Source organism: Atractosteus spatula, chromosome 14 (assembly GCF_055471065.1).
Source record: "Atractosteus spatula isolate fAtrSpa1 chromosome 14, fAtrSpa1.hap1, whole genome shotgun sequence".
Lineage (NCBI taxonomy): Eukaryota > Metazoa > Chordata > Actinopteri > Semionotiformes > Lepisosteidae > Atractosteus > Atractosteus spatula.
Window position 1 is genome coordinate 6731683 of NC_142719.1, and position 25629 is coordinate 6757311.

The following is a 25629-nucleotide window of genomic DNA, read 5'->3' on the forward strand; positions in this document are numbered from 1 at the left end:
TTTAATCAGCTAGTTAAGAACAGTCATATACAGTGTTTTTATACATTACATATTTCATGTGAAGTTAACAGTGTTCCATTTGTCAGCACTTATTATAGGTAAAATGTATGCTAGAAATTATCTGATTTAAGTAAATAATTCTGAGCAAATTTATTATGGAATAGTAGCATTGTGTAACTCAAATTTTGTTAAGGTTGCGAGTTTAGTGTACATAGCTATCTGCTGATAATCTTCTTTGGTATTGGTCATTTCAGATTCTGGCAACATTTAATAAAATGTACATTTCTTTTAAATACCAATCTGTCTGTTTTGGGCGGGAAAAGTGACTGGTGAGAAAAATGAAAAATGACATAAAATGCTTTTGTGTTTTATTGTATCACACAACAGGACCAGCATTTTATTTTATATGAAAGGAAATAAGTACACCATTAAAAATAATACAAATAAAGGCATTTATTAGTTTCACAAGTGTTCTGGCAGTCTGACTGTTCTGTCTAGATTTGTATGTGTTGCACTTCATGTTGATGAAGGTTCACTTGAATGTTACAATGCCAGGCCATGAGTGCTGAAGGTGCTTTTCCCAATGTGTTGGGGAGAGAGAACAAAACTATTTCAAGTTGTATTCCTCCCTTCCATGTATTGTACTTCACATAAACAATCTATATATCTTATATATAAAACATGTACTGTATACGCTTATACTTGTTCGAGTGGGTAAATTCAATCTAATATCAGACACATACAACAGTATGTACAACTCAAGCAGGTGAACTGTCAGTATTTGTTGTTTCTCACCAGGGGTTTCAGTTCATCGTTCACTAGCAAAAAACACTTGTCCCTCTTGGTGCGTCTGTGATTTGAAGATTGTTCACAAAATCTGGACGTCTTGAAGATTCCTCACCCCCTCTGTGGAATGCCATTACAAGATTGTGTAGCCACTTCTTTGTCTAAACTGCAGAATTGTCTCAGAGAAAGTCTTGTTTTTTACACTAAAAAGCCAGACACTTCTTTCCATTCATTATGGTGAGGGAGACAACGTTGGATTTTTACTATTTCCTATAATTCAAAAGGACTGTCAGTGATTTTCTACTTTTGGGCAATGGTCATGCTCCAGTTGTTGGATTGTTGCCATGGAGAGAAGCTATCCTTCGTAGCTACTGTATCACTGTGGAAATCCTATTGGGAATGTAGACGTGGGCAGGATAGATTAAATATAAGATTTTTCCCCAAACCATATTCCTAGGAGAAACACGGATTCAAAGAAATTGAGAACAAGTCTGGAAACTTGTTCAAATTCTGAGCCTTCCTTGTGCATGACCTTGTCAGCTTTCTGGGAGTTAATGATCTCATGTTATCTTTCCCCATTTGGACATCTTCTGGGTGATGCTAGCCTAGGCCAGAGATGAAACTGTTTTGCTTATGCAGAAGAAAAATGTCAAATCCACAGGTGATACTCATTCCTTCTTAAAAAAATGACAATACAAAAACTACCTCAGGAGTGTTCATTGGATAGTCCAGCAAAGCACGTAAAATGAGTTTTTCCTTCCTCTCACCTTCCTGCTGAGCTCAGATTGATTTTAAAAAGGAAGGTTTTGTCCACTGTTTGAGTTCAAAATAATTTTTTAATTTCTGTCTTCAAAGCGTAGGGAAACTGACATCCTCTCTCCCCCTCTCTCTCCCTCTCTGTCCCTCATCTGGTCAGGGTAGGGCTCCCAGGCCCCACGCTGCAGCCAAACAGTCCCCCCAGAAGTGGCTGTCGGTCACGGCGACGTGACGAGTGACTAAACGGATTGGCTCCTGACAGTCCATCTCTCTCTATCCCCTCTGTACTGACGCCCCGCTCCAGGCATATTCCAGTGTGCCCCCGTGTCTCTTAAGATCCATCCTTCACCTCGGAGCTCTCCGACGGTGGAGGGGGCTCCTCCGAGGTGGGGGACTGCGCACCTTCTGACCCATCTGGGGGAAAAAGAGAAAGAGGTGGTCTTGAGTCTCGAGTGACCCAAAAACTGCCCACCCACCCGCCGACTGCTGATTCCAGACCTGCAATGTCTTATACCCGACAGTTTTATATTTGTTATATTTGAGACTTCCAGGTTGTCCCCGCTACTAAATGAAAAACTGCCATCTGATGGGCTTGAAATTTGTTTCCACCAGGAGGAAACAAGTATGCAGGACTTACACTTATTTAGCATTAGATAAGAGACAAAACTGCGTCCCTGACTCTTAGGCCTTGACCTTCATGATAGACCTGTCTCCTAAGCAGTTTGAAGTTAACCTTTGAAGTTAAATGTGTCAGACCAGCTGTCCTTCATGAGCTGCCACTGCCCTTCCCCTTGTTGGAAGAAAGGAGGTGGAGTTTGGATTCATTTGGGGTGAATACAAAGGGCAAAAACTGACCTCAAAACTACGCTAGCTTTAAGAAGTCCTTCCTTGCCTTTCATTAGCTGTGTTTATATGTGCTAGTTACTCCTCAGGTGTTGTTAAGATGTATGGGGATATGAGGTGAAATGCGAGTACTTCAGTGTCTTGTGATGCAAGTCAAGAAAAAATGAGTTTCCTGCCTAAACTGTAGCTTCACTGGGTAACTGGGAACTTAAATTTCAATCTCACCCAGGCCTTAGGGGGACTTGATCTTCTATATATTGTAAGATATTGTACATGCGACATACAATATATGTCTTAAGGTCTGATAATGTGAATACGGTGTTCCTTTTTGGTGTCAAATCTTTCTAAAACATATTATTCACATAACCAAACCACATCCTTCAAGCAACATTTTGAAATGTTATTACAATATTTTCAACTATTAGTGAGGGATTAGCTGTGTTAGCATCGTACATTATGACACAGAATCAATGTAACCATCATCAAGTCACGTAGATTGGTCATAATATAGTAGGAAGAAGCTGATGATACAGTATACAGTATGTCTTTTTATCTGTGTACTGTACTGTATATGAGGCCTTTTAATTTTAAATTTACAGAAAAACTGATCTGCTGTGTTTTAGGAGGTTACTACACTTTCCATACTCTTCCTTCAGCTCATGTTGGGTTTTCTCCAGATTTTAAGGTTCCCCGCCTTTTTCAAGTTATGCTGGTTAGGCTCATCAGTGCCTGTGTGTAAGCTGTGCATGCAACTGCCTGTGCTCAAATTCCAGGTGAAAACTGGAGCAAGCTATTTCACACACATACTGTGGTTTCAGAACACAGTATCACAGTAACGGTATTCTCTTTATTATATGAGAGTGTTTAAACTCTCTTAAAATCCATGATGAGGAATATTTAAAGAACTTTATCATCCAAATGTAGTTCAAAAGAAGTGAGACTTTAAAAGGGAAAAGACATTCCGTGTCTCGTTCAGTATGACACAGTATTTACATTTCATTGAAAAACAATGCTTTTACTGAGCAGAAGCCTTTTCCCGCTTTTACACTTTCCTTTCCTTACACTTTAAACAACCTATATTTCTCAAAGTCTCAAAGAGAAGATGATGATTGAGAGAAAATTTTTGGAAAGGTGCCTATTTGTCAGACGTTTGACACCCAGCAGCAGAACTAAAGACATTGTGTTCACAAAGCAGGGGTGATGTGTTTCTGTGGCACACAACAGAAAAAGAGACCCCTTCTGTCAGCCAAACTGGATGGACAGAAAGACAGAGCACACGATGCCCTGCTAGATCAGCCATGAAAGTCACTGCTATTCTGTGCTTTTGGTCAGTCGGTAAAAATCCCTCCTATAATGTCTTACATTTTTATTTCACTTTTCATCACAGAGAATCTCAGATCCCTTTACACGCAGGTGGGGAGCCATTTTATCTACCACTGAAGTACAACTCCCCACCTCAGTGCCACGTGTCAGCTTCTCTGCGCCAGAAGCCCCACTGCACAGCAGATCAAATAGAGAAGGAAGAAATGGCTTCACCAATAGAATTAAGAGGAAACTTCAGAAGGTCTGCATTCGGCAAGTCCAGCAGGATTAAGGCAGGACACTGCTGCTCTTGAGTGCCACCTGACCTGTAAAGAGCAAATATTCAGGACAGCACTTTTAAATCTCACCAGCAGGATGACACTTCCCACAGTGAAGTACACCCTGTCACTATAGTGTTGTCCTGTTCTTGGTCATTCTTGGCCAGAGGAAAGAGTGCCATTTACTGATCTACCAACACCATTTACAGTAGCAGAAAACCCCTTTAGAGCTCTCCCAGCCCAGAACTGACCAGGCCTGGCCGTTCTGTGACCTGACCAGATCAGACCATGAGAGGGAAACGCTGCTGATGTGGCAGAGAGGGGAAAAGTCACAATCCAGAATGGGAGACAGAAATCCCAGTCAGACAGACCCTTCAACGAGGACACTTTGAGGAAGTTGTTGAAAAATGGGCAAAGGCAGAAACTGTGTCTTAGATGCAATCCAGTCAGGAAAGCAGCCAGTGGCAGACAGAACTCGAGTTAAAATAAAAGCAATGGTAATGGTGCTGGTCTCTAGTGTTGTTACCACTGGTTTGAGGGCAAAGGTTTCTGGAAAATGTCATCATCTCCCTTTTTTAATGGAGAGCAGTATCTGCATAGAACTTTTAAAATAGTAACACGCATACTGATCAATAAATCAGTGCCACTCCTTTTAACAAGTCCCCATCCAGTCGAACCCTGGTGACAGAAAAGACAATTCCAGAGGTGAACGTGAGCAAGGGGAAGGAATGTGTGCAGTATATCCCCGGACCAGAGGTGGACACAGACCTGTAAGGGAGAGCTCAGCCAGTTTGAGGGGCAGGTCAGAGGGGCTGACCCCAGCGGGAGAGCCCAGGATGTCTGGCAGGGCGTTTCTGCGGCCCGAGCGGCCCGAGGAAGCAAAGTCCAATACTGGCTCCACCTCTGTCATCGCAGGTTCCTTCACCAGCCTAGCACAGACGGGAAGAAAGGGAGGGCTCATTATTAACACTCCCTGACAAGAGACTGATCCAGCGTCTGCAGTGGCTGTCGGGGCAATTGGATTAGATTCAGTCACACAGTGCCATGAAATGATGTTCATAAAACTCAGAGGGATTTAAAAAAGAAAATGATACACGTATATACTGTACACATACAAATACACACATACATACAACATTCACATACACACACCTATACTAGATACACATATATGTAAAAGAACAAGTAATAGGTTTACTCCACGCTGAAAAGAGAAGAAAGAAAACACACACATATATGTACTTTCACATACTTACACACATAAAAATACATACAAATAAGTAAACATACGTGCAAATACACCAACCCATACTATACACACAAAATTTACATTCACATACAAACACATAAACACACTTTCATACACATGCACACTTACACAAATAGATATACACACATACATACATATACACACATACTCATCCATATACATATATACAATGACATACACACATCCATAAACATGTATATACAAACATACACACATACTGTACATTCACATTCACATTCACATATATACACACACATACACCTACATACTCACATGCTCATTAAGTTGTCTCAGAGGGGTTTACAAAAGAATATCTGACCCAGAAGGGAGCAGGCTTCTAGTTAGCAATGCCCAGAAGATGTAGGGAAATATTTTCTTGTGGATATAAATCTATAGCATGCAAAAAGAGGGGCCCAGTGCTGTCACTGTCTAATGATGGGCTTATCTGTGTTGATAGAACACTGATGTTCTCAGCACAGAAGAACAAAACAGTAATGATCCATGGCAAAAGCTAAGGTACAGTCGCTTTTACACATGTGGCTGTGTGATTTCTGACAGTCTGAGATCTGATCGAATTCTTCCTGTCACACTGTACATTGTGTCTGCTTCCATAAATGTGTTTCCCCTAAACTACAGCTTTCAAAGGCTCTGTTGAAAGGCTGCTTTCTTGAAGCAGGAAATTCTCAGCTGAGCAACTAAAAACCAACAGTAACATCTCAAACACCAGTTCAGTAAAACGCATCTCTTGGATTTTGGGAAAACACTGAACTGACCTTATAGCATCACAGTAAGAATTAAGTTTCAGATGAACGATTAAAGGTTTATTCCATGGTGAAAAGCGAAGAAAAGGAACACAATGTTTCGGCTATCTCTAAATCTATTCATTTATCTTGGTTGTTACACGATTCATAGGTGAACAGGAGTACTTCCAGTTCCAGCAGTTTCCAGCAGAGGGAGCTCCTGTACTATTAACAGCACAATCAAGAGACGTCTTTGTAGTAGAAGGGACTGCCTATATCATGAGGCCCCATAAACGTATTTTAAAATACAGTTATGTTCTATGTTTTGTCCAAATATGCTCATTGCCACAGATATCTAGTCCCTCTAGTTGCAGAATGACCTCATAGTATCTTAAGTATGCAATTAAAAAGGCAGAATTTCAATAATTGGCAGGGAGTTCCAAAACCTTAGGGTAACTGAGACCATGTACAGTATGTATTGTATCCTATTTCCTTTAACATAGGTGGCATAGATAAAAAAACAGCAGTTTCTGTAGCACAAAATATGAAACCATACCTGAGACAGCAACACATGGGTACATTTCTTTTTGCAGTTCCTGAAATGCACTGCCTTCACTGTATCAATTTTGTTTCTGCAGTTCTTTAGTCTGAAAAAGGGTGTGTCCGATGAAAACCTGCAACTACCCAGATGTAATAATTTATAGTACAAGCCTCCCTGCGAACTCTGAGAGTCTATTTATGCCTGCATTTTCACATCAACACCATCTTTTGAGATTCAGGATGCAGGTTAATAGCATATTGGAGTTACAATATACAAAGGGCATTCATTCCTAATATGTCTGGGAAATGTAAGGAGGGACAAATTATATTTCTCAAGAAAAACATTTCTAAATTTACTTATGATCCAGTGTAAATATCCTAAGAATGGATGTGTTTAATAAGTGCACTGTTTCCGCTGTGCCAAGATAGAATCTTAGCAGAAAAGTATATTTAAAAAGTAATTAAATCCTAGGGAAAATCTGCAGAAATTGGAAGCAATCCATTATTGCCACCAAAGGAATAATACATCAGTATTTCACAACTTGTTCATGCTACATTAAATGTAGAAATAACATTTCATTGCAGATGATCCAGTGAAGAAACTTCTAGATTTTTTTCTTTTTACTTTTGATTGAAAGTTTGAATCGTACCTTGGTGTGTCTGACTGTCTTGCTGGTGTTCCTAGTTTGTCTTTTACTTGCAATTCTGCACTATTGTTCACTGCATTCCTGCAGAACATTTAAATGGGAAGACTGTTCAGCTTCTGTGTGCACATTTGCATGTATTTTCATGTTGCTAAGAAGTTGTGCTGGCTTCTATTCGTATGAGACTGAAGTATGGAAGATGCATCTTAATGTGCAACAATGCAGATTTAACTCAAACAAGGCAGCCACTTCAAAATATATACTTCCTGGTATTTCAGGTGTTATTCCTTCTTTTAATATCGAGAAGGTTGACATTTGTCTTTCTATTGACATTTTCAACAGTTCCTGCCTAAAATAAACTTACAGTACAAACTCACAGCATGTCCAGGCTATTTGCTTCATGTGAAGACAGTTATTTTTATGTCTGTCAAAGCCTGGCTGTATGTTCTACAATGCAATAACAGCGACTTGTGTAAGGAATATAAAAGAGATCTTGAGTTTTCCACTCAAGGAGCAAATAATGTTTCTGTAGGTTGCAAACTGATATTCCACCTGGACAACAAGGCAGTAGGAGTTAAAGCTATGATCTGTCCCAGATTGCTCACAGAGAAAGCCGTGTGATGCATCTAGTTCCCTGACTACAGGGTGAGTTCTGAGGGTTTTTTGATCCCCCACAAAATTGGTTCTGCTGTTGAACAGATTCAAAATCTTTTAAACTGTGATTAAGTGAAAATTAAATGATCTGAGCTTACCTCACCCATGCATGCCTTGTGTCTGGATAACTTAACTTTTTTTTTTCTTAAATGTTCACCAGGATCAGCCAATTGTGCAATGAAAGAAACACAACCAAAAATTGCTTTTAGGATCAACTGTCTTTATTCTCTTCATCATCATCGTAAGACCAAAAAGCCACCTACTGTAAATACCTTGGTTCTCCTTTGCATCTTGTGTAAATAAGAAAAAAATGAGACTCTTCCTCCGAGCCATGCTCTCTAAACAGAGAGCACCAGAGTGCAACCCCTGCGAACAGCCCATCTGTTACAGCAGGACAATTCAATGACATGCACTGTGAGCTGTGGCAGCCAGAATGTAATGCTCCTCACAATAAACGTTAAGGAAAAGTTAGTATAGAAAAAAATGATTGTCATATCAAAGCAATATTGAAATGAGCCAAGGGCAGGAAAGCCCAGTACAGGCCACCCACGATGAGGTTTTGATGTGGACCATCTCCTGAAGTAAACAGAGCTATACGAAATAGGAGGCTCTTCAGCAAAAGGCAGGAATTAATTCCCAAGTATTGATGCAGAATACAGAATCTACAGTACTTTATAATTTATGGCGTGTCCTTGGGAGGCCAATGGTAGCCCAAATAGCTTATTTACACACCCTGGTATGTACCCACCTACAATATTTCTAGAGAAAAGCCATATTCTTTTGGCACTTATCTTTGCCATGTCATATCTCCTCCATTTAGGTTGCTGGTGAGCCATTTTGTAGGCCACTGCTCTGTTCTATCACTAACGTCAGCCACTGCACACCTGTTGCGAACCTAATTTCAGGTTTCTGTGGGATTTCTTTAATGTATATTTTATACGAGGCCATCTGTATTTATGATTAATGCATTTTGTTGTACAAAAATAGATACTGACAACATTGCTTTGAGAATAGCTGGCCCAGAAAAGAGTGCAACAGAAGCACACTGAGTACATGGAGTGTTTCAGCCCCTCCCCATAATGATGATACATCACGTGAGCAGATAAATCATTGCAATGTCTCTAGCACACGCAGGTGTCCTATGTGATGTCTGCGAGACAGTCTGAAGGTCACAGACACGACATCAGACGCTGGAGTGTGCCAGTGATCAATGTGATCAATGTCTTCAGCCACAGATGCTCCAGACAGACAACGCTGAAACACCTGCATCCCGCTGACCCGTCTTGCTCGTCATCCTTTCTCTCCTCCTCTCTCCCCTGCCTGCCTCTGTTTTCCTACGGTCTGTTTCCAAAGTGCACTCTTACTGTCATACACTCAGGGGGCGGCGCAGTTGAAAAACACCCACTCCTGACTTCAAAGGCTTAAGGGCAGTAGAGCAGCATTTGGTGTGCCAGCAAACACCATTTTTATGTATGTACACTCTACAACACTCTTCACCATACTGTAGGAGTGGTGAATTCCCAAGCCCATTTAAGGTGCTTAAACTGATCTTACAACAATCAAATCTATTGTTACATCAAGAGATGGATTGCTTTAATCCCAGGTTTCGTTGCTGTCATTAGTGCCTAAAAGCTCCCTTTGCATAAACTCAGCCAGCTTTGAAAGTCAGTGTGGCAGAGGGAGTTTGTACCCGGCATTCTATTTCAAGCAATATTAAACCACAGCCTGTCAGAAGATGCACGGAGCTCCCACTGCCCCCTCTTATCTCTTCCACGCTCACAGCTTGAGCGTCAAAGCACTCTTTGTTTTTCCCTTCAAGCTCACAAGACACAGGGTAATTAGCATCCGACAGGTTTGCGGTTGGTACAGAAATCGGGAATGAGAGACACAAAGAAGAATTAAGCACAACAGACGAAACTTCTGACATTGCTGTCTCTCTGAACACAATGACAGTTGCTGCTAACATGCACCTGTGGAATGGTCCTGTGATTTCTCCTTCACTGTTTGAAGCTGTGGATGGATGGCAGCCGGTTATAAGCCCTATTTAATTATCTCCTGAAATGATAGCCCAAGCAGGTTAGATGCAGGTTAAGCTCAGGAAGCTGCAGCAATTCAGTTAATGAATGCTTTCCAGTGTCGGTACAAAGGGCAGATGCAGGGATTATATATCTTTTCAGGCATAGTAATGAAATGACTGGAACCACGTAAGGTCCAATTTGAAATTGCATCTGGAGACTTGTATCAGAGAAGGACAAATGTACTTCAAAACTGCCTTTTCTGGAGTCCACAGCTCTTTTTACAGCATTTAACTTTGCATGTGCCAGTTCTACGTCTTAGGCTCAGCACATTAATGGTGTTTGCAAGGCATTAAAAAGATCATTCTGCAAGTTGTGCTTCATGAAAGACTTGCCTGGTCATATTTTTCGTTATCTCTCATTGATAGCAGTGACATGTTTTTTGTTGCTGTTGACCAGCTTAGAGCTTCAGCTGCGGAAGTGCAGATAATTTTGAATGTAGTAGCACAAATCAAGTGGTGATTCATGCAGGGAACTATTTCTTTCCCCTTGACATACAGCACAAAACAATCACCACACTTCCCTTACTCCACATATTATCACACGGCCAGATAAAGAGGTAGCACTAGTTCTCTAATAAAAAACACATCCAATTAATGGCAAGGAAGGGATTCTTAATGCTAGCCACAGTTACAGTATATGGTCAGTCTTTGTCTTTTGGATGCCTCCTCCTCAGATTCCTCTGTATTCATAGTCCTGTCCACAGGGGGCAGCACAGTGCCCATCTGCTCTGGGATGACAGACTGAGCTTCTCGGGGCTGCTTAGGAAGCAGGGGCTCCTCGAGGGACCAAATAAAATACAATGATGCACTGTAACACACCTAGTGCCACTTGCATGCGTTGTCATGACCAAAATATTAACCAGGATTTGGGTAAGAGGCCATAACACTAATTATTCCTAAAGATCTCCAGCAGATTGTTTTAGAACTCCCTCACAAAGAAGTACCCCGTCTGGCACCATCTTATCTGTCTGAAGTTCTTACAGCTCATACGTCTTCCTGTATCTGTCAGTCTCAGGGATTGAAATGTCTGTACTGTAGGCATGATCAAGCTCCCTTCTAATGGAAGTTTCTCCTGAATTATGTGAGAATCCGCAACTGTGCCTCTTTCCAAAATCAGACTCAAGACGTATCTGCCTGAGACAGCAAATGCACTTGACTGACAGCACTACTACATCACTTACCCTTCAAACTTTTTTGCATGTTTTTTTTTTACTGTTGTTTTTATTTGCAAATAAAGGCTCCCACACCTTATGTTCATTTAAAATCAAAGTCGGCCTTTTTTTACACATTCACAGGAGGAATAGTCAGGTGTGAGACAAAATATGACACCTTTTTACAGAACATCTAGAGTGACACATGGGGTATGTTTTGTCTAAGGCAAAAGATTGCAAAGCTCTTTATGACAATACCCAGCTAAATCAGGCAGAGGTGCAGGCCACAATGTGTAAGCACTCCACATAAAACTGACAGCACTTTGTCCACTCATATTTGACAGGCAAAGTGCTGGCTACCTGGTATGACATATTGCATAGCACGGATGGTTCAAATGTGCAGGGTTAGAGGCAGCCTGCATTTCTTTGAACACACAGGGAAAATCAGAAACTAAGAAGCATCATTATGGGACTGTGACAGAGTGGCAGGAGCTGAGGAAACTGCAAATGAGATCACTGAATCCCAGGGGCTCCTCGTCTCCCATCCCAAGAGCTGCCAAAGCGAATGTGTTTCAGACAACTCAGTCGAGTCGTTTTTAGAAAGTCAATTTCTTCCCTTCTTTCTTTTTCAATTTTCACTCCTGAAACAACACAGGCAATCTTTCAATGTCAATCTCAGGTCTAGGCTGTTACTGCAATCGGCACACCACCGGGCCTCACTCTGTGAGCTTTGGTGCACTGTGAGTGTTCATCTTACACCTCTGGGGCTTTGTCCTCTGTACCTGCGGAGGAGACACACTCAGGGCGGCGTGTCTTTGTGATGAGCAGTGCCCTCACAGAAAAGTTCCTGCAGGGTGTTCAGACAGGGAAGGACAGGCCAGCTCCCCCAACAGGCAGAATAAAAATAATCCCAGCAAAGATCACAAACACGACTTTTTTGTTTGAAACAAGGGGAGGATCGGAGTTCTGGGATGCGGAAAGCTCTGAGTAACAGCTGTTGGACTGTAGGTTTTGGGGGCCGGACAGGGACAGGCTGTCGTCAATATCAGTATGAGCTACATACAACACAACAGCAAGAAATTTCTTTCAATCACCAGCCAATGTCTTCTGTCACATATACTATGACTGCACATACAATCTATAGTGAAACACACTTCTTGACACTGTGAGTAATTTCATTTGTGATTGAATGGGCAGTCTGAAAGGCATTTATACTGCTCTTGAGTTTGTCTAAATGTCACACGACAGCTTGTGTGGGCTATACTGTATGTATAGCACACATTGGGCTGAAACCCATACAATTGTAAGAACTGCTCTTCTGTTCGCCACTCACGTTATAATTATGAAAGTTATACTTGTTTTTATTTTTCACTGAACCTGTGGCACTGTAGTGATCATCAGCTGTTTTTCATGAGGGTGAAGGTATCCTGCAAATGTAAAACAAATGACAGTGATTCTGCAAAACAGTTAGGAAATAAAATCATTTGCAAGATCTGGCAATGAGGTGCTACGAGTTTAGTTATATAGTTTTGCATGGATACTGGCATCTTAAAAAATTCAATAAAAATGGGAACGAAGGTCAGAAGATGCAGTTACAGTACAAATGGTGCTGATTACAATAAGAACAGGGATAATAAGAAAGATTCTTCCTTTGTGTGTAATATCAACATAAATTGTCTTTTCATGCATGGAGCACAGTCTGAGCTGTAAATTACTTAACAAACCGGCATTGTGAGATGTCTGTTAACTTCACAGTCACACTCCTTTTCACTTTTTTATTTTAATAAAATCAACAGCTCTTTTACCACAGTTCATCAACCGGACACCAGAAATGAAGCTATAAAAAACATGTGTTAACGGCTCTGTTAACGAATGGAATTAACCACAATGTCACTTTAACAAACAATTTGCTACACTGCTTGGATGCTTGAGGTACAGTAGGAATTGTCTATAATGGGATGACCTGGTGCAAATTTTAAAAAAAATCAAGATAATGCTGAATTTCCCATCCTTCTTATTTGTTCACATAGAGTATGTGAATGTTGCCATAAAGCGGGAATGTACAGTAGCTATGTAGCTGGTTTCCATAGTGATGACATTACTTTGGCAGCCCATGCATGAAAAAAAGTACAGAATAATTTCATATATACGTATCATTTCAAGTGAATGGTTAATGCAGTGTATGATTGCTTGTACCAATTGGAGGGGGTTGTTGCATGGATAACGTCTGACTGATCCGTATGATAGTACTATGTTTTTAAGGCGGCCGTAGCTGAAAACTCTCTACCAGCTGCTTCAGGTGAATTTCATCAGTGTGAAATCAGTGAGATCCACAGACACCCATCTCCACATCAAGGTGACATTCTCTCACAAAAAAGTGCGACTTTGTCGGGCTCTGGGAAGCCAAGCAGGAGCAATGCAAATGAGTGTAAAAATAGCCATTTGTATAGCTGGCTGCTCCTGGAGCAGGGGTTGAGCAGGGAGCTGCAGTGACGTAGCCAGCAAAAGTCCTGTTTACACTGGCGCTCTTTCCCTCCTCGCTTGTCAAGCCAAACCCCTAACCTGGACTGCACTCAAGGTAAGACATGCTTGACGTCTGAAGCACTGTGCTGCAGTTGCATCAGCTTGGAAAACAACACAATTCTGGAAGCATGTCTGACAATAACCACATTGAGAAAAAAACACACAAGATTAACCATCAGTCATTTCAGTTCACCAGACCTTAATTAACCATCGGGCCTATTAACCACCAAATATTTTATTTTTTTCTCTACCTCTATTTCTTCCTGCGTTTCTCTTATGCCCAATATTAATGTGTAATATTGTGTGTTAATTGTGAAGTTAAAGCTTTAACAGAACTGGCAAACATAAATCTGTGGTTACTTTCATTTTTAACTGATAAGTGTGAAAATGAACGCAGTCATTTTGAATCAATATCAAAACATCTCATTTTATCTGTTGAAGAATTTTGTTGGAAGGTGTTACATCACGTGGGAATACTGAATAAAAATGTGTTGTACCAATGTCTGGATATAACTTTAATATCCATATGAGCAATTTAATGATTTGGGATGCTATGGTGTTCCATTTATTGATAAAAGTTGAATAGTTAAGCTTGATAATAATTTAGGCTCCAACATTTTAAAAAACCTTCATTTCTGAAAAGAAAAATATGAGTTAATATCATTAAGATTGAAATAAAATTAGGCTCAGATTTAATTTTCAACTCATTAATTCTTGGCTACTCTTTTTTACTTAAAAAAACAGTACCTATAAAAGTAATAGTAAAGGTGTCCCAATTATTCCAGACTAGAAAAAAAAACCCTTCAAGTCATTTTGCATAAAAAACAAAAGTATATCAGTGAGTGTGACATACATTATATATCATTCTTGTGTGTCATAGTATGGTTTTTTAATTTTGTACTGAGCACAGATACTGTATGTGGCTAATGATCTAAGCTGCATCCAAACTTCAAACCCCCAAAGGATAATGAATTCTAAGTACTGCATATTGGATTTCCATTAGAAAGACACAAAAAAATAGAAAACATCAACTGTTGACTTTGCAATTTGTAACTTCTGACTGGGGCCTGGATTGTTTTGGGTTTTTTTTACTTAATTTGGGCTCATTACTTTGACTCTCTTGCTGTGAGAAGGGTACAGGTACATTACAGTGTGCTGAGACTTAACAAAGTGTCTTTGTTACTAAATTTACTAAATTAAAACACACAAAACAGGGAATTTGCATTCGCCATGAATTCATCTCTGTAAATATTACACAATGCTTAGAACATGACTTTTTCTGTTAAAGTGATGAATGTATGCTGAATTAACTTCTCCCTGATATAGAAAGTACATGTAAGATACTGACAGGATTTATTGGCTGTAGTGCTTTCAAAGAAAATTCCTGAACCCGGGCATAATTGAGCAGAAGCTATAAGTCACACTTTGCTTAGAAAAAGCTGTTGGACATATTTTATATCTACATAATTCCTAACATCTGTCGCTGTGTCTGCAGCACCCTCTCGGCACCATGTGCCCACTTCATCAGTCAGGTGCAGAAATTAGAGCAGCTCTGCAGGATAATACAGAGGTTCAGCTTTGTCAACAAGGTGCTTTAAAAAAGGGCTTGTTCCCAAGACTAATTAAATTGTAGCAGTTGATATGGTAGTTGACAATAGGATGTGGTTAAAATGGTCTTTATATTAATGAAATAAACAAGCTAATTAATAAATATCTTGAGGTGGCTTTTGCAGAACATCTCGGCATGCTTCAACTTGATAGACATCCAATGGCACAAGTGGTGAAGAGATTCTGGATGGCATCTCTCTACACCCTGGCCCTCTCGTCACACCTGGTAATCTCAACGCAATTTGTTCAGCTCTGCTCTCCTTGCAGTGCAGATCGGCAAAGCCCCTAACACAGAGGCATCGTTGTAATGCTTTCCATTTTGCGAAACCCAGCCCTCGCCCTGTCTCGAGAGGGATTCGACAGATACACTGCCTTGCACAGCTGCCTCAGCTACCCTACGGCACCTGCTTAGGGATGTATTTATTTCCTCCTTCTGCTTGTGATGCAGCTTCTCGCTTTCATGTCTCTCATGTTGGCTGGCAGTAAAAGCATATATTCACTTTCAGTAAGAGAAGAACATTTAAAGGTTAGAACTGTATCCGTATATAAAGACTGCTAGCTCAACACAACAGTGACTGGCAGAAGATCAAGAGAAAGAGGTCTATTATTTTATTTCTCAGAATTATATTTTATTGGCTTTTTACTATGGTCCTTCCTGGACATTCATCTCTTGCAACCAGTACATGACTGATCACCTTGAAAGGCGAGTTAGAGAGTATCATGCAGTACTGTTTATTGTCCTTTAGATTCTGAATTACAGGACTGTAATTATGTTAGTCCTCTCCCCTCTTGTTCCAGAACCTCATTGTACAGCATGTGAATACTGCATTGCCTGCCTACAGCGAGGAAATGTGATACTGAAGTAGGTCAATTGTACAGTGCTCTGAATCCTATTGGTACAGCACCATGCAGCTGTTACAACCAGACCTACTGTATGTCTAGTAAGAAGCTGGAATAGTTAGGAGCTGACAAACAATGGTTCAATCAACAGATGACAGAATGTGTGTAATGTCTGGCTCCTTTTCATGGTGAACTCCATATGGTGATCTATTCCATCACATTAAAAACAGTTCTGTTTGGTGATGCTACTCCATTATTACTTATATGACAACCCATAAAAAACACTATCTATACTCTTTCTTCTGCCTCTTTTTAGCACTGCACATCAGTTCTGCTTCTCGTCACTCAGTTTTCCAGCATTTTTTATAATCTCAATTTGCTTCAGTCTGCTGCTGTGCTCAGGGGGGTGCCAGGGTGAGAGCACCACCACACCAGCAACACCTCACGCACACACTTCGCTCCCTGTAGCAGCGCATCTGCCATCTGACCTCTGCTGCCTGCCGCGCAGCCCCACCACAGCCACCCCACCACCGCTCTCTGCCTCGGGAATATCCTGACACCACTCTGCCATTCGCAGCCAGGGCCTCGCTAATCCTCTTATATTCTCCCACTGATGACTTTTTTTTCCCCAACAAATAATAAAGTCTTGTTTCTTGTTGGGGGGAAAAAAAGCAGACCCGCTGTGGATTTTAAAGGTTCAAACACAACGGAAACGTTTCCAGGAACTCTTGAGAAAGTGCAGGGAAATTGATGGCTGTCACAGTCTGCGGGTAATTCGACTTGTGCCCCTTTCTGTGGATCACCGGTTCACAGAATTCTGCTGTACTTCCTGCAAATCGAATCAGTTTTATTTCTAGATGTGAAGGATTATATTAAGAGTTGATGCTGTCCTGACCATCCTGTGGTTGGTGAGAGGTTATATTTAAGCTGTTGCTTTGGGGTAAGGGACAAAAATAAAATTGAAAATGCCTTCATTAATTAGAAAAGATTTGCTGGCTTTTTAAGTTATCAACCTTGATGTTCAGAATGCATGAAATCAATTACATGCAAGTATCCTGACTGCCTTTCTCTCTAGGCTTATATAATTTGGCCTTCTTAGAGTTCTTAATTAATTCAACTGGTGAAGCAATTTCTTTCTTCTCCACCCGATCTCTGTGTTGCAGAGCTGCTGGTGCAGAATGGCTGCCACATCTCCCAGGTCAGGGCTACACTTCAGCCGTGGACGAAGCAGCTCCCCTCATATACGTGAAGCTCTTTGAGATGTATGGGATGAAATATATAATGGAATTGCAAGGAATTACAGGAGGAATTGTCTAGCTAAAAGAGCAAAACTAGCAGAGAATGACCGAGATACAGAGCTATCCTGGGTGGTGCGGTGGCTCTGTGGCTAAGGATCTGCGCCTGTGGCTGGAAGGTTGCCGGTTCGTATCCTGCAGCTGGCAGAGGAATCTTACTCCATTGGGCCGCTGAGCAAGGCCCTTCACCCCAACTGCTCCAGGGGTGCCGTATAAATGGCTGACCCTGTGCTCTGACCCCAAGCTTCTCTCCCTGTCTGTGTGTCTCATGGAGAGCAAGCTGGGGGATGCGAAAAGACAAATTCCTAATACAAGAAATTGTATATGGCCAATAAAGTGATCTTATCTTATCATGTCTTAAAGAAAAGCTGATTCTAGCTTACGAGTACTCCTAAAGGTGAAAACAGTAAGCAGATTCAAACAATGCAGTCTTGGGAGACTGATGTTTACATCATTCAGCAGCACCGAGTCCTCAGCAGCAAAGTACATGAGCAGATCACTGCTCCTCAGCAGAACTCAAAAGTGAGTTAGTTCAGCCGCTGTGAATAAAGCTGTATAATCCATATTGCATGAGATCTGAGGATTATGTAACATAAGGCTTAGAGGAACTTCTCTCTGGCCATGGCTCCTCTTTGTTATATGCTGTTTTAATGATTTCCACTTCCCTCATTAGGACAACGAGCAGTGTATTATAACATAAATTACTTCGAAGCCAAATATGAATACACACATTTACTGTACATTTACAGTAGGATTGAACATTTTCTGCAACCACTTTATTTTTTAGAGGGTCTTGGTATACCAGAACCTAAACCAGGTGCCACAGGGCACAGGGCAGAACTATACCCAGAACTATACACTGGATGGGACACTAGTCGATATACAGTATATAATTAGAAATATGTATGTACATGCTGACTCCTTTTGTTAGAACAATTTATGGTGAGCTGTGGTTCACAATATACTGTAAAGGAAGATACACACAGGACTACAGAGCTAAACCCAGTGAAGTGTGTCTGAGACAATCCTCTGATAACCTGCCTCTGGTTTGCACAACTTCTGAGAGCTTCTTTGTAGGATTTTCTGCTCCAAATAGATGGCTGAAGTGTAAGGTAAGTGCTCAGACATCAGGCTAGGCTTGCAAAATCTTTTGTCTCAGCTGACCCTTTCAAGGAGAAAGAACCAAACAAGTTTAATGTAGACTTTCTCTTTTCTGGCCTCTGGTGTGGGCTTGTCTCCTCTCCTTGGGTCCTCTTTGGAAGAAAGCAGTAGCCATACCATACAACATTATCACACTGGCAGTCATACTCAGAGTGGGGAAAGTGAGAAGGCTAGGATACTGCACCGAGGCAGAGAGGCACAATGAAGATAATAAATGGAGGCAGTTATGGCAAAGGGAGTGTCAGCAAAGGTTTTGGTATCTATGCTTGCTTTTCAATTGTGTGGCAGTAACCCCTGGGGATCCCTAACTGTTGCATTTCTGCAGCATCGTCTCACATCAGAGACTTCCCCAATAAAAAAACATTCATCCAGCTTCCCTGTGGCATATCTGGTAAAAAGGCAAAGGTTTAAGCCTACAGGTCATGGGTTTGAATCTAGACTGTGGAACTGTCACTGTTTCCATTGTTGTAAAAACCTATAGAACAACAGGAATTTCTATTATTACCACACATACAGGTACAAAACTCACGTGTACAGGAACATCCCAGCCTCGAAACACACTCATAATACAGCAAGCCCCAATCCCACCACATATTCCCTGTGCTGTGTGTATCACACACACTTGGCAATGTATATCAGCTCGTTAAAAGCATGAAAGAACCTATACTGATGTGCATTAAAGCTGGAACTGTCCATACAGTGCAAGACGTATTGGTACATTCACATAACATAATTTTATTTATGGAAACATGAAATATGGATACATGCCAGTCGGGCACTAAATATTATGCAATTGCCACAGACTGGCAGCACAAGTACAGCTCGTTAGAACTAGGCAAACATTTGCTTTGATGGCTACAATTACATAAACAATTCAATATAAAGCAACCTATCTGGCAGCTGTTGAAAATTTAAGCTTTCTGCTTTTTTGTGAAGAGTCAGCATTTCTTGTTTATTAGACATCTGGGGAATTGGTTGAGTTTCTGTTTCTGCTTCATTTGCCACTGGCTGTCCTTTGGGTAGCCATGCTTGTAGATGGCTCCTAGTGTAGCTGCACACCTTTACTGGAAAGATGTCAAGAAATCCATATGCATCTTCTACCCACACTTGCAAATTTCCAGATACTGTACCTGTTTATCTGATGCACCTGGCCATTTCCTTAACAACTGCTATGCCCAAGCGATAAGACATCTGCAGAAACCCACTACATGAATACAGACACTGTTATTAATGTATGAGTGGTGGCTAAAGGGCACTGCGTCACTTGGATCCCACCAGACCTGGCAGTCCTTCATTAGACAAATGAGTTTCTTTGAAGACGATTGTTAACCGGGCACGGAAAGGTTCATTTTAGAAGTTAAAAATCCTTCAAAGCTTTGGTAAAAAGTTCATTAAAAATTCATCTTCCACCAAACCACAGTGGAAAAGCAGGTAAAGACTGTGAAGTAAGTCTTATTTTTATTCTACATTGTCCTGATCTGTAATTTCTTACCTACTGTAAAACCTGTTACATAAGGTCCTGTTACGTGCGCACTGCTTGCTCTTTTCGATCCCTGCTGAGATTATGCTAAAGATGACTGTGACGGACGATTGCAAAGCTGATTGTGAGAAGTGTGCTCGAGGAGCAAATTAAGGTTGCACAATGCACTCCCCAGCTCTGGTCCTTGAGAGCTGCAATCCCTAAGTAGCTTTTACAAGGCGTTATCAGTTAAGTTAAAACTTGAGGTGAAGGGCTAACTGGTTCCAGCTAAGGCTCAGTTGGAACAATTTAACTATTCTCCAAAGGCTTTGAGCTCCTGGTGATTTAAAAAAACAAAATCTGATAAACGTCCACTGTTGAGTCAAACCTTGCTTATTTTCTGTGTTCACACAAGAAATGGGATTGGAGATTCCTACTCTCAAGCTTTCCAATGAAGGCAATTACTGAGACTCGATACACATCCCCATCTCTGTTTCAGCCTTGAGAAATCTTTTCCTTTACACTGAAATAGTACACAGGGGCTGTGAGCTATTTTTATCCGCAACTGAGGTGGAAAAGAGGTCACTGTTTTCTCTTACGTTTCCAGCATATTATTGTACTGGACATTCTCAACATCCTTGATTTCTGAGAACGAATGACGATTTTCATTTCCGGATCACAAGCATTACATAAAAATGGCCCTAATGAGTTTCCTTATTGAAGTGGTTCTTTACGGTCTTTGCCTTTGTGTAGCCACAGAGGCTAACATACAGTACTATAGAACAATGTAAGCTGGAAATAGACAAAAGAGCTACAGGGACAATAGATCATGGAACATGTTAACAACAGATATATTGTGAAGCAGAAAATGTATGCCATACTGCCTAAGATGAGAACAATTCAATGTGAGAGAGACCAAAAAATGGGAAAAGGTCTAAAAAGGTCAAAAACAACTTCAAGCCTATAATCATGCATAGCACTAAAAGCATTATTTAGCATATGACACAGAAACACTGTAGGAAAACACATACAGTATACTGTAACTGCTTTTCACAACAGACTGGTTTCATAGGTTTCTACAAAGGTCCTGGGATTGGGATAGCATCGGCAGACTTTGAAAAATGATGACACAAATGATCTTGCATTTGTGTTCTTCATTGAGATTGCTATATATTCCAGGCAGAAAAGAGAAGCTGAAAAATATGAAATACTAGATTATTTTCTGTTATTCTCCAGTGTTGGGAGACTGAGAGAGAAGTGAAACATGCCTGTAAGGTTAAAGCCACATACACATTTATAAAAAGCAACAGGGTACCATGCTTTTATGATTTCTGAAACCTGGCGATCGTTTGACACTTTATCAAGAACAGGTATTACTTCATTACAATTCTTGCAGTCATCGAGCAATAATTTGGAAATCAGGTCAAATATTTAAACACTACATATACAGGTGCCTTCTTCAATAAAAAATGTAACAAAAGGCAACCAGACTGGAAAAGCATCCAAAGGGAAACGGGGGTAAACAGCCAAATAAAAGAGATTTTAAATGGTATGTAAACAACTATGATGGAGAAGAATGAAAATGTTTAGCTTTTACATTTTGTACTTCAGTCAGCAGCTCAAGGTGAGAAAGACAGAAGAGAATTAATAGTGGGTACAGTTAATCTGGAATGTTACCCATCCAATTTCAGACATCCACATTCAGAGTGGTGGCATCCTGCACCTTATCCAACTGCAGTCTGTCATAGAGCACACACAAGCAGAACTTACAGCTATTAATGGGAGAGGAAACTAGAAGACCTAAAGGAAACCCATGAAAACATGAACAGAACATGTAAATTCCACACCTAAGGCACCCCTGGTAAGATCAAACCCAGCACCCAAGACTCAAGAGACAGCAGCATTAAGTGCCATGCCACAGGCCCACCCTAACCCAGAAGTATTGGTAATAACCAATTAATTAAATAATCAATTTGAGTGGAGACAAAGGCATTTACTATTTATCTAGTTTCTTTAGCATCAAGCATTGATTGAGCAGTAAGATCAGAACATGTATACCAGAAACAGATTGTTCTATGTTTCTTGAAGTGCGACTCTCATTGAACTTTCATGTTCAGAATCTAAATGGAAAACCTTATAGATAATCACTATGATATACTAATGGCAGTGATTCAAGATGTAAATGTTGCTGATGGACCTGGAGGCGCCATCCTTTGAACAAGAATTTCCACACCAAAGTCCCAGTGTGTGGACTGGAGACGCTGTGCTACAGGAAATGTTATTACTCTACTGGTCCTGACTACTTGGTGTCACAAAGCATTTTTCAGGACCCTATGCAGACGACAGAATCCGGAAGGAAGTGCAACAAACATGGGGAAATGAGACTAGGAATAGGGCTGGTAGACGAACAGGGGGGCATGTCGACGGCGCACTGGTGGCGTGGTCCAGGCAAACAAGTCCAAAGGGAAATCCAGAATGGGCGAATGTCCAGAGCCGGGTGATCCATCCATGACAGAGACGACAAAAGTTAAAAGCCGGAGCAGTATCTGGTGAAGTGTTGGGGAAATAAAAAGGGGTAACAGGGCCAGGCACTCCAAGCCCCGGACCCAGATGGTCAGGACGCCGTTGCGAGGCCTGTGCCGTTGGGCCACTCCTGGACCCGCTGGTAGGCGGGCTTCCGGGGGTCCGTCTTCCAGAGCTGAGCCCAGATTGGCAGGAGTGTCTGGCTTTTATAGGAAGGGGCTGGAACAGGAGGCAGGTGCAAAGAATGAACAGAAACGAGAAAGAGCCGGAGCGCCCTAAAGAGGAGGGACTTACGATCGTGACACCTGGTCGTTAAAGGTCCCATGGAACTGTTCATAAGACTAGGGATGTTAACCTCAGCGTCCCGGGTATGCTTCACACTGGTCTTGTACAATCAGGCCTCCCTAAAGTTCCCTCTTAGTTCAACTGGTGGTCAGCTGTGTAGAGGGGCTGCTGGCACATTGGCTGTCATAGGTGGGTCCTGTACATCAGTGGCGAAGTGAGTGAGTGCACATATAACACAGTCCAGGATTCTTTGGGATGAAAAGCAGTTGATAAGATCAATGAATAAATATAATGCAAAGTTTGAAAAAAAGTTAGATATTGCGTAAAGTTAAAGAGGACACAATTTAAATGTACTCAAGGTGTTTGAAATTATAGCCTTTCTTCTCTAGTTTGCTCCAGCTGTGAAAGAAATCAGTGGATATTTTGGTTTTTGAGTCCCCAGCAAATTACAGCTTGTAGGCAATAAATGCAAAATACAAGTCCTTTAGCGGATGTTTTTGCTTCATATCAACTTAACAGGAAAAAGTAGGAGAACCGTGAATCGACTACGGCTGCTGCACAGCCTCTGATAACCCGAGCTCTTCCAGAGGTAGAGCACAGAGCACCAGGAGGTTTTGCCCACGTCGTTCAAGTCAACAACGAGTCAGTCGCAGTGCCAGAGCTATTAAATCACATCTAAATTATCTCCCTGTGGGATATTCTCTGTTTTCTTTTCCACTGCACTTACAAGCAGCACAGGGAAAAATCAAAACAGACCCTGCATGTTTTACAGTTTAGAGCTGAGCCGTGTCTTCTAAAATACTGTCACAGATCTCCTTTCTTATTAACAGTCATGAGCCAACAGACACACCTTCCCACTCCCATCTTAAAAGGCCTTAACCATTTAAGTGCAGTGAAGAGGTTTTCATTTTCCTAAGTGTTGTCAAGGGCTTTCTTAACTCCCAGTATTCTTCACAGAGACATTAAGGGTTATTAACCAATATGCAAACCAGTAGTTTACTGAACCACCGGCATTACAATAATACCCACAAGACCTGGTTTGCCATCAGAATATGAATCTGTGGCTGACTACTATAAATCCAAAAACCTGACATACAGTCAGAATCCACTACCCACCTTTATGCCAATCGGCAAATTCTTGCGAGTCTCCTACCGGTAAAAAACAAATCATCCCTGCTGTTAAAGCAAGAAAGCAATGTGCAGTGTGAACATTCAGTGGTACGTACATTATGGATCAAACAAAGCCAAAATATTTAATATAAATATAAAATAAGGCAAAACGCCTTGGGGGCTTACTGTATCTGTCCCGAAGAATGATTTACAAATGAGTGATGCAAGAGGATCCATCCATCCATTTTCTAAACCTCTTTATCTAGTACAGAGTCGCTGGGGTAGCCTAACGTGGCAAGCAACAGGTACTGTATAGGGCAGGACACACCCGGGGTGGGACGCCTGCCCATCACACAGTCAATCGGATCCCCCTTTGTCTAATACCGTGTGCGCTCAGAAAATAAGCATTACAAGAACTCATCAGATCAATAAGTCATTTTTTTTGGAGGACCCCAAATGTCCATGCCAGTTGACTGGTAGAGGACCAACGCTGCAGTCCCCGTTCCAGTGAAGTGAAGGCCATGGAGCCGAGCGCCAGTCATAGCTGTCATTTAAAACCTTTGAGTGAACCCTCACTGCTTCAGTGCCAGTTAAGAAATCTGTCACTGCAAGAGTTCAAATGTCTTTCAGGGAGCACCACTTACAAATCCCCTTCCTTTCTTACTTTACAAAGAGGCATACATTTTGTTTACACTTAAATGAATATTAGAGGTATGATTTTGGGAATAGCACAATAAACTGGGAGTATGTAGAATAATAATTTAGATTCAGAAGTAGTTTTCTCTTATTAATGAAACGACCTTCAATGTTTTATAGATGATCAATTCTTTTCAAAGCTCCTTTAACAATATTTCTATAATACAGTGCAGAGCCCGTTTATTTGCAAAAATTACAGTATGACTATAATTGTTGTTTATTATTGTTAACCAAATACAACGATTTGCAGACTATGTGTATATTAATTTTTTCAGATATAATTAAACGCTTGACCCCTAGGTGACATGTTTAAATGATCTTAGCATTTCACAAAGCAAGGGTGAACTAAAAACAGTGACGGATTTTTCCCCCTCCTTTGTCATTATGTTTTCTTATATCATCGTATATATCCGTGCGGGAGACTTTACATGCATACCTGAACGGACACATCACGGGGAAAATAAACGCTATTCATCTGATTGTGACCAGCAATGTTCGCACACAACACTGCTAAAACATATCGACTGCCTGCTATTGTCCAGGCTCCTGCAACACCAATCAAATGTTTATGCCCGGAGCACCAACACACTTAAAAACACAAAGATGTTGTTAGCCTTGTTTAAAACCACATCCCAAGAGAGAGAAATAAATACTAGGGAACCCAAGACTTACCAGAGATGAAATCAACGCGTCTGATCGAGAACCAGAAAAATCCGTTTCTATTTTTAACCTGCGATCATTGTAACAGGAAAACGCCGAGCAGCCCTTTTTATAGTTGAACCAGCTGGCGCACGGATTGCAAGCTCTACAGCATCTTTACACAAGACGGTTCTGAGTACTTGCGATTAGAGTGTGTTCGGGGTACCAGGGAGGCGACGGTACCAAAGCGGACCAAGGAGGGGTGGGGGGATTAGGAGCCGGAGAGGGGATGGTGGGCTTGCCTTGTGCTGTAACTGCGGTTGTGTAGCCCAGCCGTTAGACATTGGGTTTACCTTCTCAGGGGGAAAAAAAACGTTTCTGCTTGTCTAAGTGGTTATGTAAATCAAGACTTGTGTCATACGACGGGACACGAGTTAGACAACCCGATT

General features: G+C 41.2%; 1 protein-coding gene across 1 annotated transcript; it reads right to left on the reverse strand.

Moving 5' to 3' along the window:
- Nucleotides 1-359: 359 nt before the first annotated feature.
- Nucleotides 360-25399, reverse strand: LOC148820502 (cAMP-dependent protein kinase inhibitor alpha). The gene is made up of 3 exons (XM_088932003.1): nt 25214-25399; nt 4734-4894; nt 360-1956 (listed from the first exon to the last, which is right to left on the reverse strand). The coding sequence occupies exons 2-3, from the start codon at nt 4873-4875 to the stop codon at nt 1874-1876; spliced, it is 225 nt and encodes a 74-aa protein (XP_088788129.1). The 5' UTR covers nt 4876-4894; nt 25214-25399; the 3' UTR covers nt 360-1873.
- Nucleotides 25400-25629: the final 230 nt, after the last annotated feature.

Excerpts from the sequence above, each read along its gene's own strand:
- LOC148820502 (XM_088932003.1), bottom strand. The coding sequence starts at position 4,875 with ATGACAGAGGTGGAGCCAGTATTGGACTTTGCTTCCTCGGGCCGCTCG. Across the intron at positions 1,957-4,733 it reads GGCTGAGCTCTCCCTTACAG|ATGGGTCAGAAGGTGCGCAG; the intron begins GTCTGTGTCCAC and ends TTTTTCCCCCAG.